Source organism: Podarcis pityusensis (genome assembly GCF_964106645.2).
Source record: "Podarcis pityusensis genome assembly, chromosome: 9".
Taxonomy (NCBI): Eukaryota; Metazoa; Chordata; class Lepidosauria; order Squamata; family Lacertidae; genus Podarcis; species Podarcis pityusensis.
Window position 1 is genome coordinate 9,759,740 of NC_138034.1, and position 16,214 is coordinate 9,775,953.

At 41.7% G+C, this 16,214-nt stretch overlaps 1 protein-coding gene across 8 annotated transcripts in view; it reads right to left on the reverse strand.

Moving 5' to 3' along the window:
- The window catches only part of PPARGC1A (PPARG coactivator 1 alpha), a 635,527-nt gene that overhangs the window by 17,769 nt on the left and 601,544 nt on the right, over window positions 1–16,214 (reverse strand). For all 8 annotated transcript variants that reach the window (XM_081019911.1, XM_081019914.1, XM_081019910.1 and 5 more), the window contains 3 exons: window positions 4,887–5,802; window positions 4,146–4,250; window positions 3,873–3,993 (listed from right to left, as the gene is read on the reverse strand). In XM_081019911.1, the coding sequence (XP_080876037.1) occupies window positions 3,873–3,993; window positions 4,146–4,250; window positions 4,887–5,802 (1,142 nt within the window). The remainder of the gene's footprint in view (window positions 1–3,872; window positions 3,994–4,145; window positions 4,251–4,886; window positions 5,803–16,214) is intronic.

Here is a 16,214-nt window from a genome sequence, read left to right on the forward strand (position 1 = left end):
TACCTCGGGTTACAAACACTTCGGGTTACAAACTCCGCTAACCCGGAAGTCGTACCTCGGGTTGAGAACTTTGCCCCAGGATGAGAATGGAAATTGTGCACTGGCGGCAGCAGTAGGCCCCATTAGTGAAAGCGCGCCTCAGGTTAAGAACGGTTTCGGGTTAAGAACGGACCTCCGGAATGAATTAAGTTTGTAACCTGAGGTATCACTGTATCTTACTCCAGCAAAGTTGCTGCACTCTGTCACTTCAATATCACGCTCTCTTTTGTACTTGTTCTAGAAATTATTTTGCAAATGCAAGGGAAGATCCTATTTTTCAGCAAAGAGGGATTTATAGAAACGTCTGAAGTTCTCTTTCCAACTTCAAAAAAGTTTTAAGGTTATCTTGCTTTGATGCATCTGCCAATGTTTGATGGCCATGCATGTTTCCAAGAGATTATCCAGATCCCCTATCCCAACATCCACAGATGGCTGCTTTTAGCAAATGAAAAAAAGTTAGACGATGCATGCATGCCCCTCTTTTATCTGGGCTCTTAAGAGTGCATACTCTGAAGAGCTGGTAACACTAACAGTAGGAGCAGTATGGCCTCACTCTGCATTGGTCCACATCACCCTGCTCTGGTAATCATCATCTTCATCATGAATCTATTACAGTCATACCTCATGTTACAGACACTTCAAGTTATGTGTTTTTGGGTTACGGACCGTGGGAAACCTGGAAATACCGGAATGGATTACTTCCGGGTTTCGCCGCTTGCGCATGCGCAGAAGCGCCAAATTGCACAGACGCGGCGCTTCAGGATGCAAACGCTGTGGGTTGCGGACGTGCCTCCGACACAGATTACATCCGCAACCCGAGGTTCCACTGTAATTGCCTTATACAAAATCATCTCAAGGCAATGTACAATAGACACACACACACAAATAATTAAAAATGCAAATACATTTACAACAAATCAAAAACCACACAAACTAGACACTTGTGGCAAAAACCTATTTATCTAAGCTGGGAAGGTGTATGAGAACAAAAATGTCTTCAATTGTTTCCAGAAAGTGTAGCTCCAGATGTTTTGGGACTACAATTCCATCATCCCTGACCACTGGTCCTGTTAGCTAGGGATGATGGGAGTTGTAGTCCCAAAACATCTGAAGGGCCGAGTTTGCCTATGCCTGGTGTAGGTCGTAGGAGCCTGTCATATCTTGACAGCAATGCTGTTCCACAGAACAGGGGCAGCCACACTTAAAGCCCTGCTCTGAGTTACTGTGGAGTGGGGGGGGGAATTGTGCAGGAGGGACCGATACTATTTCCATGCTTGCATGCAGGGATATGAGTACGGGAAGTAACCAGGAAGAGAGGGATGTAGGCAAAATTTTGGGGTTTGTCTTTATGCTTAAGAATCTACCCATTTCTGTTTCATTTGTTAGTGACTAAGCATAGCAATCCTGTTATTTCCCAAAACGTTTCTGGCTGCCTAATCCTGTTTCGGTCAACCTTCAGCTGAAGTCAGTAGCGTGAGACAGAGGAACATAGATTGCTGTCTTATACTGAGTCAAAGCACTGCCTACAGAGATTGACAGTAGCTGTCCAGGGCTTCAGGCAAATCTCTACCTGCAGATTCTAGGGACTGAACCTGGGACCTTCTCTACACAAAGCAGATTCTCTGCCCTTCAGCTACAGCCCTTCCTGCTCACCTGACCTCCCAAGAGGTGAGTCGCTGATGCTTATCCAGAGGGAGAGGGGGAAGTGGCAGGAAGGTCAGCGCAGTGCAAAGGCATTGATGCAGCCAGCCCATTGCTCCTGCTGGTGTGTTTGCACTGCGCTGAGCTCGCCACTTCACATTTCCACCTCTCCCTCAGCTGTCAGGAGGTCAGATGAGCAGTGCCACTACCCCAGCACACTGTCTGGATTTGGAAATGGTGCAAAGCTAGGGTCTTGATGGTGGAGCTTACCAAAAAGAAATTCATTCTTTTATAGCGTAATGTTAAATTGCCAAAAGAAAATGAAAACAACAACAACAACGGCATATGCTCTCTGTCTGAATGCCTTAGACCTCACTCAACAAATGACAGCTGAAATATTTTTCAAAGACATTTTTGAAGGCGCATATGTGAAAGCTTTCACAATCTGCATGTTGCCACTACAGTGGTGCCTCGCAAGACGAAAAGAATTTGTTCCGCGAGTCTTTTCGTCTTGCGATGTTTTTCGTCTTGCGAAGCACAGTCCGTCGCAACTGCGCCTCTTCAAGCGGCTTAAAAAAAAAAAGCGCAAGACGTTTTCGTCTTGCGAAGCAAGCCCATAGGGAAATTCGTCTAGCGAAGCAACGCAAAACCGAAAAACCCTTTTGTCTAGCGAGTTTTTCGTCTTGCGAGGCATTCGTCTTGCGGGGCACCACTGTATAGTCTATCTCCCAATGCTTGGCTGACTTGTATTATTTCTTAGAATCATAGAAATGCAGAGCTGGAAGGGACCCTAAGGATCATCTAGTCCAATCTGCTACATGCGGAAATATGGGGGTTTGTTCAACGGAGTTCATCTTGCTTTGGGTTCTGAATAATTTTCAAAAATGTGTCTCAAGTCCCAAACGTAAAATATGCTGTTAAATTGCTACCACTGCCTCGTATTATCTGCTTTGTGTGGTGTCAAAACCACAACATTACACAGGTTGGGCGAGTGGTGTTGGTGGAGAACAATCACTAGCAAATGCCCCTTGTCTTCTTCCTGCAGCCTGTAGGAAGGCTCTTTCAACACATTCATGTAGCACACCTTAAAATGTTTGTTCATTTAAAGCAGGGGACGCCAACCCTTCAGCTGCTCTTGGGTTCCGACTCCCATCAACTACAAGAGCCATCAGGGTCAGGGATGCAATCCAACATCTCAAAGGGACCCCATTTGCTAGCCTTGCTCCAAAGAAATGGCATAGCCCAACAATGTAGCTCAAATTTAGTCTTCTCAAAACTTCTAACCAGAAATAAATGGACCCAGGCCTTGCTCAAGCCATTAGGAAAATCAGAGCTATTGTACTATTGCTTGAAAGAGGCGTACAAGGTCAATGCAGGAATGTCAACATCTCAGTGGGGGAGCGCATGGGACAAGAGGTCATACAAGGGCATGTTGTAACTCTTTACAGTGATATTTCTCTGGCCTCACGCAGCCAGCCAACTATTTGCAGCAATAACAAATCCCAACACACACACCCCTAGCAAGTCCTGTTTTAAACCTAATGTATAGCTTTTGTGTCACCACGAAACCTTATGCCAATACTCTGCATTTATCCAGTGACTCACTGCCAGGGGCAAATTTACACAAAGACTGAAACTGGTTGAAAAGCTATTCCTTTTCTTGGGAAACTTTAGTTCTGTGAGGGAGCAAAGGGTCTCTAACGAAGTTAAGAGTCACCCAGATTCTTCAAGGGATGCAACGGCATTGAAATAAGCAAACAACTGCCTTAACTTTGTAGCACACATATGCCCCAAGACAAACATCTTAGGACAAAGCACATTTTTGTCTGCATTACAGAAGTTGCTGCTTCTACGGCAGATTTATATATTTCTATACATCCCATATGCTACGAAAATTTAAGCTACTTTGCTGCTTACTATCCATGACAAAGCCCTTTTCTAATATGTCTTCTAGTGGCTACAGAATGTAGAAAGTGATGATTTACAGTAGCTTTAAAATATTACATTTTAAAGGCAAAGTGAGCATTGAAATGAAAGCACAACTGGAGCACAGGAGATCAGAATTACTGAGAAATGCATGTGAAGAGATTAGTGTGTGTGTTTTGTTTGTTCCATTTAAGGAGAAAAAAGACAGAGAAAAGGAGTATAAAACAAATCTCTTCCAAAATGAAAGTTATCTGCATAGTGCTTACAATTGCTTTCTGCCTCTGTCTCTCTCTTTGTTTGGCCCTTTCAGTTTCCCGTTTTTCATATTCTTTGCGGTATTCTTCCCTCTTCAGCCTTTCATGCTGATATTCCTCATAGCTGTCATATCTAGGAGACATAACTTAATCATTAAAATCAAGTGCCTGAATTTCCCAGAGGTACAATGAATAATAAAGATTGGGTGTGTTGTTCTTTTGACACATGCAAAAAGAAATATATGTTAAAAATGCGAGACGTATAAATATGGGATGCTACACTACCTGGGTCTATGGCTATATGGCGATCTGGATCGGGATCTTGAATACAAGGGAGAACTTCTATATGCCAGGGGTCTACAGTGACTGGACTCGTGATAGTAGGAAGATCTGTTAGAAGAAATAAAAAAGAACATTTGTCACTGATTGTAAAGGATGAGTTATCCCCAGCTTCCTACAGCTCACATCTATAGCTTCTTTTTATCTGCTGATAAGGTTTTGTCATAATATGTGCATTTCCTAACAACAAAATATGCATTGCCTTGCTGGCTCAAGGGTCCAACTTGTCTAAGATTCTGACTCCAGCAATGGCAAGTTATGTGGCTCCATTTTGACGTACAAGTCAGGCTCTGCGTATTGAGAGATTATGGGGACTCCACTTAGCTTATCAGAGTGCCTATCCTTTAAGAGACTAATCTTCCACAAATTTCAACTGATCCTTTAAAAAAAAATAATCCAACAACCTCTAAGTTAGTTGGCCATCAACACATGTTACGGGAATGAATTCCATAATTGTGTGGGAAAGTATTTCCTTTTGTCTGCCCAAGTGATTTATTTTCTCTCTGCAAATTCTTTACTGAGATAAGAATAGATGACTGAGTTAGCGACTGTCAACCTCGTTTCATATGAACTGTAACTAGCTTAGCATCGGAGAGGTTGCTGATAAAAGGTTAGCACAGCAACTTCCACAGTCACATCCCATCACGCCGCTTGTTACTGCTCAGAAGCTTTCTTCCAGTACAGTACCTTGAGGAGGATCTACTGCACGGCGACCTTGATCTCGATCGGGAATATGGAGAACGGGAACAAGACCGGTGCTGAGGAAAGGACCTCGATCGAGAACGTATCCTTTGGAATCTTTGAGAAAGGAAGGATTTGGGTGGAGACACTGAATCTCTGCATGGAGAGTTAAGAGATGAGCAAGAAGCCGACAGGTCAAACAAGGAGTAGGCTTGCGTCCCATCCCACGACCAGCACAGTTTGTCACTTTCATCTTCGCTGTCATCGAAAAGACCTTCCATTGTGAGTCCTGAATTTATAAACATAGGTAGCTTGGAGAATTGTTCGTCACTATAATTGCCGTTGTCCCTCAGTGCACTGGTTTTAGTGGTCTCCTCCTCAAAAACAGCTTGGCTAGGGTGACCAAAGTGCTTATTGAGTTCGGCCCGGATTTCCTGGTCTTGGAGCTGCTTCCGGCTGTTGCACTGCAAATCCTGCCTGTTCGCCTGTGAAGTCTCTCTCTTGTACTGGTCACATTGTTCGAAAGAAGAACAAATATGGCACCACCGCTCAGGCAAGCAGCCTTTCAATTGGACTTGTCTGGACTCCTCAAGCTCCTGGGATAGGTTGATGCGTATTTCTGTTTTCGAATTAACAGACTGACAGTAGTCATGGTCACCAAACAGCCGCAAACCAGGCCGCTTTGTCTTCCTCTCCTCATGACCGACAGACAGCACAGTTGTTTTACTAAGCTGCGCATACAGCTCTGACTGTTCCGGACCCTTCCGAACTAAGTTATGTCCTTGAGAGCTGGAAGACTCACTGCAGCGCGGTTTTTTGGAAGGTGGCATAACAGTCTTGCATGACGACTTTGGCTTTGGTGAAGTCCGAAAAGGGTTGTCTTGGTTGGCTTTGTGAGGAGGGGTTGTAGGCGGAGTTAGGCCTAAGAGGAAAGCAAAGCAAAAACCAACCAAAGTTGGTTAGCATGTGGGTTCTACCCTAACTTTCCCCAAAACACCTTCATGAGGCCCCCTCCTGTCGCTTCCCTGAAGCATATCCTCAAAACCCATCTTTTCCACGAAACCTTTGCCACAACCCCTTATTCGCCTATTTTATGTGCATGCAGCTACACCAAACACACAGTCTTCTCTAGTTCACCCTGGCTTCCATCTTGCTCACCTCCCGCCATCGACTTCCCCAAGTTGAAATTTAGCTAGTCAGAATCTCAGAGGAAAAGATTTATCATCTTGTTGCTACTCTGTAATGTGTTATGAACATTGAGGGTGCTATATACATAAAGAAATCATGTTCATTAAAATGAATGAATGAAGCAAGCAAGCAAAGACACACACACACACAACTAAAAACAAAACAATGCTTTTATTTACCCCTTGCAACATAAAAAGTGATGCTGATGATACTAAAAGTCCCTTCTGTTATTACCTTTAGTGGTGTGGAATAGCTGCAGCATGGATCCTGTTTGCACCACTTGGTAATGTCACGAAGTCCTAGATCACAAGGCAGAAGCGAATGTTGTGGTTCCTTTCCACACCAGCATTGTCCCCCAAAGTAACTGGAGAAACACTGGCATGAGAAGAACCAAATCATGGGCTCCTCCCACATGGCCTTGGTCTTCAATACTACCACAGTGATGTGGGAGGGGCATGCATTCCTATGGCTCCAAAGTTGCTAAAAGAAGTGCTTTAAAAAGGGCTTCCAAATGTATATCAGCACAGGCCAAACCAGAAGCTTCTTTAACTGCACATGGGGAAGGGATCCTTATCTCTTCCCTTCCCAGCCTCAATCACAATGAAAATCATCCCAATACTGCAAAAGGCATTGCAAAAAAACCTCCAAAAATCTACCGTGGGTATCAATGGAAGCTTTTTTTCTTATTTGCTTAATAAATTATTATTATTATTACCACATGGGGGAAATCAGTTTTCATCAAGATTGTGGCTGGGGGTGAAGGGGCAATCCTCTCTTCTCCATATGACACAGATGCACTGAGAATTGGGGCCCACACGCATAGCAATTATTTAAGAAAACAACAGCAGATGTGATTGGTAACCCCACAGCTAAAATAATGTCTAAGGAATGTTTATTCCTTCAAACATCAAAACTAGGATGCATCAAACACTATTGGAAGTGGGGGTGGATTTTGATTTTATTAATTTATTTTCTTATCAGGTTTCTGGGCTATTTGGGTGTCCTCTCAATAGATAGAGAGTTTGAACTAATTTCAGTGATATTCATTATACAAAGTTGATACTGTAAATTGTAGATTTAGACTGTAAATTTAAAACACTGTCAGTCTTCTCCACCCAATCCAACTATTTCTAAAGCTAAAATAATCTAGATGACAGAAACGTGGAGTACTTCAGTAATAGACAACACAAAGAGATGCAAGACCTAAAACTGGCCATACAATTTGTAGCAATGATTCAGGTCTGCAGAGCTCATTAATTCAAGAAACCCTTGCTAATATACAAATAATAAAATATTGGAAACAAAACAACAAGGTTCTTCAAAAACAGAACAATAGTGAAACTGAAACGGCAACTAAATACCCAAATGCCAATGAATATTACAAAGGAGAGGCTGAAATTTACTTTGTGTCGAGCAAATAGAGGATTAAGTAAATAAAGAGGAGACAAATGTCAGATCAATAACTACCAGGTTCCCCCACTCTCCCCGCACACTATGATGTGAATTTACTATGCCAGATCTCTTTGCAGAGATGAAAGATCACACACAGCCACGCTGAACCACCTAGAATGAAAGAAGGCAAAGCTTTCATCCCACTGCTGATAGTTTTGTGTAGCGGATGTCTGCAACTCTTTTTGAGTTTCTTTCAGGTTCTATAAAAGATTATGTTAATCGAATGGTTTTTAAAAAACAAAATGTTGGGAACTACATCTTCCTAGCTGAGAGGCAAGTTAACTGAGAAGCTAAGTTGGGTAATGAAACAAGTTGTTTTTCTTTCTTTTTTAAGGAGGTTCAGAAATTTGCATTGATGCAAATGTTCACTGAACAATCAAATAGTGTCCAGGGGTAATTTAAGTATTGTTATTCCTACCAACAGCACAGGATTGGCTTAAATAAAGCTGTGCAGAATTGTATTTAACTCTGTTGCTTTACTTTTACAATGTGGAAACTGAAGAGCTCTAGTTCAGATAGGCAAATTCAAAGAGGAACAGAGGTGTTACCTTGGAAAAATAAGACAAAAACCCATTCCACACAAACCTCAGCCATAACCTACAGCATTCCAATGGCCAGTAACACAGAGAACAGCTGTTAGAAATGTTCAGTTTCAAGAGCAACACATAAGCATCTCACTGACGCGGAGGCATCCAATGTTTGTCTCAATACACCAAGCCACCACATAACAGCCCAAGGCCTCTATGGGTCCCTAACAATAATCCAGCAAACTGCACAGCCATGTTGTCACTGCTGCGGGTAGTGTGGCCAGCCCAAGACATTTTGGCACCTGAGGCAAACCACAAAATGGAGTCCCCTTGCCACGGAAGATGTGGGGACTTATAGCCTACATCAGGAGGTCTAGTTTATTTATTTATTTTTTATAAGATATTAAGATTTTCAAGATTTTACAAAACACACAAAAAAAGAAAAAATACAAAGTAAAAATATTTAAAAACAATTCATTCCTTCCAATACTTGACCTTCATTTGCTTATTTCCAGGACCTCCTCACACCTTCCTTTTTTGTATTCCAGTTCAGTTATTTCGTTCAGCAAATTCCTCCCCTCTTTATGTATCCTAATCATCCTAATCATGATCAGGAGGTCTAGTTTAATCCTTCAATATGCAATTTTAAGATCCGTGAAAGGAACTGCGCTGACAAATGGAGGGAACAATATTGTATTGCATCAGGAATGTTACCTCAACAGAGGTATGATCAACCACTGATCAGTGTCAGGCCAAAAGAGAGACAGTGAGAAATGTGTATAATCTGCAGAAGACAGAGCACTCTTCAGTCCAAAGGAACTCTTTTAACCTTCAGTGAAAGAATTGGTTCTGCTTTTTCTAATTTTTTTGCTGATGCTCCCCAAAACATTTTAATATATTATAGATGTTTTTGCTGGTCAGTTTGAGCCAAACTGGGCAAAAGATGTGAAACTTTTAGCTTCCACAATACGATTACATATTTTTGGTTATTTGGCTTTTTTTTTTTTTTTACATCGGTAATGTGGTGTTTGGAGGAAAGCTATTTGTTGATGAAGGTCAACATGGCCAATAACTTTATTAGAGTCATAGGCTTTATGGAAAAAAGGCTGCCTCCTTTATTCACCCCAAATGATAATGACTACCTGTTCTAGCCAATGGACTATTGAAGGGTATTGTCTGGTAAAGTTGGCGAGTCTGCTGCACAGAAGGGCTTGCAAGTGTCTGTTTTTAAACAAAATAAAAAAAAAATCAATCACCACTGAATTTCTCCTAAAATAAAAATACTTCCATATCATTAGTAAAATGTGCAAAAAGGAATAAGCTTAGATGAGGAGCACCATGTTTAAGGAGAAAGAGAGAGTGAGTTGGGGAGCCTTAAAAATTAAGGACTAGGAACTAAGCACAGAAACTTAACAACTCACGTATATTAGATGCCTTTTAAGTTGAAATGAAGTTATAAATGAACACATAAGCAAAATGAAAGCTAAACAAATTAATCCCCACCCACATCAAGAAAATAAGATGGGCATGAAATCATATGGTTCTGAGGAAACAGAATGTGCATGTGGGGAATAACTCTTTTGAGAGCTTCTCCCTTTCTGATAGAAAGCTAGCACAAGGTTTTGCCGGCAGTACCGGTTTTCTATTTGCAGGAAGCTTTTCACATAGGGCAGCATTCAAAATTAGACCTGCCTTCAACAAATGGCTACTAAATTGAACCTGTAAACAAATAAAGGTAAAGGGACCCTTGACCATTAGGTCCAGTCGTGGCCGACTCTGGGGTTGCGGTGCTCATCTCGCTTTAGTGGCCTAGGGAGCCAGCGTACAGCTTCCGGGACATGTGGCCAGCATGACTAAGCTGCTTATGGCGAACCAGAGCAGCGCACAGAAACACCGTTTACCTTCCCGCAGGAGCGGTACCTATTTATCTACTTGCACTTTGACGTGTTTTCGAACTGCTAGGTTGGCAGGAGCTGGGACCGAGCAATGGGAGCTCACCCCGTCGCGGGGATTCGAACTGCTGACCTTCTGATCAGCAAGTCCTAGGCTCTGTGGTTATCCCACAGCACCACCCGCGTAGTGAGCCAGTGTTTGCTATGGCTTTCCAATGAGTTTACTGTCAGGAGCAAACCCAAGTTTGTCACTATGAAGGCTCCCCTGGATTCTTGGCAAGAAGGTATATCGGTGCTCCTTCACAGGGGGGAAAAACACCACACTTCACCACAGCAGGCACATTAGAAATTACTACATTTTATGCAACCCAAGAACTCAAAGTGTCCCGAAGTGTTGCAAAGTGAGAAGGGCAAAACAAAAAAACACACAAATAAACAACTTGCGTGCCTTTGTGTTGAGGTGTGACAAGGATGGGAAGTTTCTCCTTTGTATGCTCTTGCTGTGGCACCACACACAAAAACGTCATATACTCCATAGTTTCAAGCCATCTACCTTAATACTGCCATACCATTTCTCTTATTGCTGAGCTCCCAGCTGTTGTCTAATGACTTAACACAGATAAATTTCTGGAGTGAATTTTACACACACACCCCTGGACCTGCACCCTGGTGGGGGGCTGGTTTCATCAACCCCTAAGAACACCTCTGTCACCAGCGAAGAGGGGGAATGTGCAATATTTATTTAAGTAAGGAGAAGAAAAGTTTTGCATTGGTTCTTCTTTCCTACCTAGGACCAAACTCTGCCCACTTCCCCTCTATATAAACTTCGAGAAAATTAGCGCCATATTTATTCACAGCGAGTATCACGTCTGCTTTGCCTTTACTCTAATCACAGTAATCTGAGTTCCATCTCATGCCATGATCCTAAATCAATAGTGCTAAAACATTCTGCACCCTTTTGGATTATTTCACGCCGGCTGATTTTCTCTCTGCAAAATGTGTACATTTTGGCGTTGACAGTGCAAGGTATATTCCGTGCTCTCTCTTGAACTTAGCAGGTTTTGACAGATTTATGTGAGGACAGATGGCCATTACAGGCTGAAGGCTGACAAGAGGCAGTTCAGAGCATTGTTAACACACTTGCACAAACTCTCAGCAGTGCGGCACTGTGCAGAATGTAATTCAGACTATAGCTTTTTTATTGCTGCCTATTTTCCTTTGTCAAAAGCGCCTGCTGTGCAGAGCAACAAATGGCTGCCATTACCCGGGATGTAATGGGTGTCAGACAAATCACGTAACACAAACAATCAAGAGTATGTAGGTCATATTTCAACAGAGCACAACCTTAGCAATATTTATGATTACTGCATTGAAATGTGCTCTATAATAAACAAGTACCTCTACATCACTCACACTTATGTACTTCTGCACAGCAAATCCAGTAGAAGTGGTACAAGCATCACAACGCTTCCCTTCAAACACCAGCCATTTAATTTTGTTTTGTTTTGTTTTGAGGATATTCCTTCCCTTCCCCACAACCTCGTCCTCGGCTGCAATGCCACAGGACTCTTCTGCATAATGGAAAGTATCCAAATAAATATGGAGGTTGCAGGTCAAGTCAGGAGGGTCCACACATCTCTAATTTGCAACCAAGTTTTGCCTAAAGCAAACTTTCAAGGCCACCTTTTTAAAGTTTTCTTTAAAAGGTCTTCCCTTAAATTGAATGGCCTTTGCAAATGCTACAAGGACAATCCAATACCTCTGGCACTGTCTCCTCCTCTCCCTGCTCCCCGAGAAGGATTCCCCAACTGCAGTGCAAGGCTGCTTAAACTGCCTTCCTCTCTCTCCCACAAGTTTCCATGGTATTTTCCATTTTAAAATGCACAATCTTTTCCCTACACTCCCGGAAAACGTGTGCATGGCACAACCGAGTAATGCATGCATCACTGTTCCAAACATTTAACACAGTTATGTTATGTTTTGTTTTTAAAAAGAAGTTATCCAAGTGTAGATGCCCCTCTTGGACAGTCATTTGAACAGGAAAATTAGGGTGAGCCTGACTGTCCTTTATCCAAGTATCACTTTAGCCACAAACTCATTAGGTGTTTTGGAATGGTGCTTCCATTTTTGGAACGGAAAGAGAAGTCAAATGTTTCACGGAATGCGTGTGTGTGTGTGTGTGTGTGTGAACTACTCTGACCAATCTAGGAGAATTATATACAGGCTTATACATTTGATCCAAAATAAGGTCCTCAAAGTAGATATAAATAAATAAGTCAATTTACTGTACTGTACTATATACTGTACTGTGAGACTTATTATACAATAGCATGCTATTCAATAAAACAATTCAACACAAAGAATTCAATGTACAATTTTAAAAAGCCAATAAAAGCAGCATACCACAATTACAGGAACCGGGAATCGTTTGACTGGTATTTGAGGCCAAGGAAATACATCTGTTTTTAACAGCTTGTGGAAGTTCAGTCCACTCCCTCACAGATTTGACCAAAATGGGTTAGATTTACCTAGACCTGAATATAACATTTGAGCCTAGGCTTGCAGATACTGCCGACCCGCCAAACTGAATCCAGCCCACAAGGTGTTTATTGTGGCATCCACCTGGAAGGCAACACTACCTGGCTAGTGGGCTGTGTCCACTGAGGTGGTCCGCAAATTGTGCAAGTCTGCTTTAGCTACTGCAGAACACCAGCTCCTACCTAAGATTAATGTCGAAATTTATTCCAAAACTCTTATCCCTTTACAACACAGGTTTACACTGATGGCAGTTTTTCTGTCAAAATTTAACATGACTGAGAGCACTTCAGCGTTAACGCACAAACATCTGATAATGCGTCTCGTTTGTGGATGCATATTGGCGGGCTGTAGAGAGTTGAACCTTCCTGGAGACATGCTGTGAGTATCAGCATTATTTAAAAAAAACACAACCCACCAGATTCTTTTACATCTTATGAGTTTGGAAATGGGATTATCAAGGGAAACATTATTTAAAGCCACTTAAGGCACTGAACACAAGATAATGGCCTGATTCAGTAAAAGAATCAGCAGGGCTTCTGTACGACACAAAACGGCAGAAGCTGGGAATGGATAATAAAATTAAATAGCCATCATATAATAAAGGACTACATGTCTGTTGAGCAGTCAGTTTAATCTTGTTGTCAGTACAGCAGAGGATAAATATAGACCTCTGGAAAGGTCTAATAATTTACTAGATGGCATTCCCCTGGTCGAACCTTCCGCCACCCATTCTTGCTCATATCACTTTATCGCTTTGTGGGTAGACAACCCAAACATCAGCCATAGGGGTGGCCAGGCTGCAATTCAGAGTGGCAACAGGGGGTAGGGAACACTTCAGGTAATGGGACTTCTGCTTGGTGTGTGTGTTACTACATTGAACATCTGGAATTTGGTGACTGGCAACATTCACCTGTGAATGCTAATTAAACCTAGTCTGGGTACGTATGAAAAGCTAAGCAATATACTGGTGACTCTTGGTAACTGCCTAAAATATGGCCCAAGAATGAGGAAATCCCAGTTTATTTTTCCAGCATTCCCAAAACAGTCAGTGATACCTGCTTACAGGTATCATGCACTGTGTTAGAACTTTGTGTGTCTCTTTCTCTTCTTTCCTTCCTTCCTTTCTTTTTTTAAAAACATAATTTTTCGAATCTAGATTGTCAAGATAGCCTAAAAAAGAGAACCATGAAACAAATCTAAAACAGCTCTTCCTTTCTTTCTTCTTTGAAGGCAGGACACAAGCTTTAGAACCAAGTCAAATAAATTAAGGAATACTTCCCTCAATATGAGGCAAAAGTTGCATTGATATGCACTTTTTGGGGAACTAGCATCTTCACAGTCCACTACTCTCTTCAGCTTTGGGGCAACATGCAGTAATGAAGGAGTGGAACAGGGGTGGGAAGGCAACAGATGTACACCCAATCTCAGGCTTGGAGCTTCTTTTCTAGATGGCAATTTTTTCAGAAGATAAAACAAATAAAGGACAACATGGAGCCTACTGGATCAGGCCAATGTTCTACTCTCACAGTGGTCAACCAGAGGCCTGTGGAAATGGCTCAAGCACAATAGCACCCTGCCCACTTGACGCAATATGTTCTTTTTATGCTCCCCAAGTTAGTTGTGTCCATTAACTTCAGCGGCTCTGCTCTGAGTAGGACTAGTGTTGACTAGCACTCACTGGTCCCAAGTCACAGTTGCCACATTTCCACTGCAGATGCAAGGATCCATGATTTGCAAAATGTCGCTGTAGTTCTGGTCCACAAAGTGTACCTGTTATGTACTGAGTTGAATAGGATCCAAAAGGCAGCAGTCTGATTGGTCTTAGAACAATAGGATTCAGAATGCAGCAGTCTGATTGGTCCACAGGAGCCACCCAATCCAGCTCCAGGTGGAAGTGAATCTGCAACCTGATTGGCCTACAGGTGAATCCCAGAATTAGCCAATCACATGGGGCCCATTGTGTAAATAATGTATATAAAGCAGACATCCTGGGGGAACTTCCATTCCTCCTGAGCATTTTCTTGATGTTCTCCCTGATCTTGAGAAAGACTTTATACTACAATAATCCATCTGTCTTGTGCCTGAATAATTTCTGTCACCTATATGACCAAGCTTCATCAACAAATATTAATGATGTCTCATGCAGGATACTCAACACAGCATCATCTAATTTCTTGAGCAGAATATGCCACCAGAACATGTCACACCAGCAGAACCAAAGTGCGAACTATCAAGACGCTTTAATGAAGTGTTTGTCGTTTCACAAGATCCATCTTTTGATCCATCTTTAGTGCAAAGGTGCATTTGGGAAGCTACTTCTTAATCAAGCTTCATTCTGCCAGGAACCATACTTCCTCAAGGATAATCTATTGGAACTATATGTCCGTGGTGGGCAGAGCTAGGGTCTATGGGAGGTGGAGCCCAGAGGCTTAAGTAAAGGAGAATAAAGACTACCTTGCTTCAGATTTAACTGTGACCATTTCCTTAGATTAAAATTACCAATCATAGGCCAATCTACTCAGAAGTAATCCCTAAAAGGTGTTATGGGGTTACTGTCAAATAAGTATATAAATACTTTTTGAAAAATAATAATACAACAGACTAATACAGCTTTGAAAAGCAAATGAAAGCAATTCCTTTCTGACTTTAGTATGCTATACACACAACAGAAATGCACCCATTTGTTTTCAGACGGCTGGGGAGAAAGGGACTATGATGGGGAAACTGCTTTAAAGGCTGACATCAATTTATCTTCATCAAAACAAATTCTGTTCTATTTGTTCTGAAACTACACAGAAAGAGGTGAAAATACTAAAAAAGCTAAGAAAATCAAGGAGGAAACAAGCAGGAAGAAAGGGATTTTGATTGTTCCTGCTTTGCCTCGCCACTGATTGGCATACATGTCACCAACGTAGGAACAATGAGGAAAAGTTGTATAATTATGCAACTGAGACCAAAGGTATATCTGAAGAGACTGACTAGGATGTTCTGGTTTTAATATGGCGGAATTAAAACAGATTTTCTTTCAGGGAATATTTATTAAGACATAAGCTAAAATGTAAAAAAAGCTATATACATTGCAAGTGTTGCATTTTTCCTGGATGATTTATCCTCAGTGAAATTATCCTCATGGATACCTGCCCTGTTAGACAGTTTGGACAAGTTAAATTTGTTTTCATTAGCTTTGTGTACACAAAACTTCTTTAATGCTGCTAAACAAGGAAAATACGATGATTTTCCTCGCAGGGAAAAACAAACATGCAGTAGCCATCATTCTTAAATAAATTATTCTGAAATGTCCATGGACAGACTCTGTTTTATATGGGAGACAAAAAGGGAGTGAAAATGCAGCATGCATGCAACATATCGTGTGAATATTGCCACTGGTAGTACAAAATGGGGACAGGTTATGTTTTGCCCTAACAATTCTAATCTAGTATTTCATTGTCTGATTGCTGCATAGTTTCTGCAGCAAGCTAAATGGAAAACATTTGGGTGTATAATATATACTTGAAAGAACAATCACTGGGGCTCTAGAGGCTATTTTTCCCCCCTAAGCAAAACCTGAAAAACAGGATTTATTCCATGCATGCTTACACTGCCCATTTTGCATCTTTGCCATGATGCTCCCATAAATTATTTCAATACATTGTAGATCTCTTCCGGCCATCTTGAACCTGCTATGGCCCAAACTGGGCAAAAAGTGTGAAAGTTATCACCTCAAATTCTTAAACTGA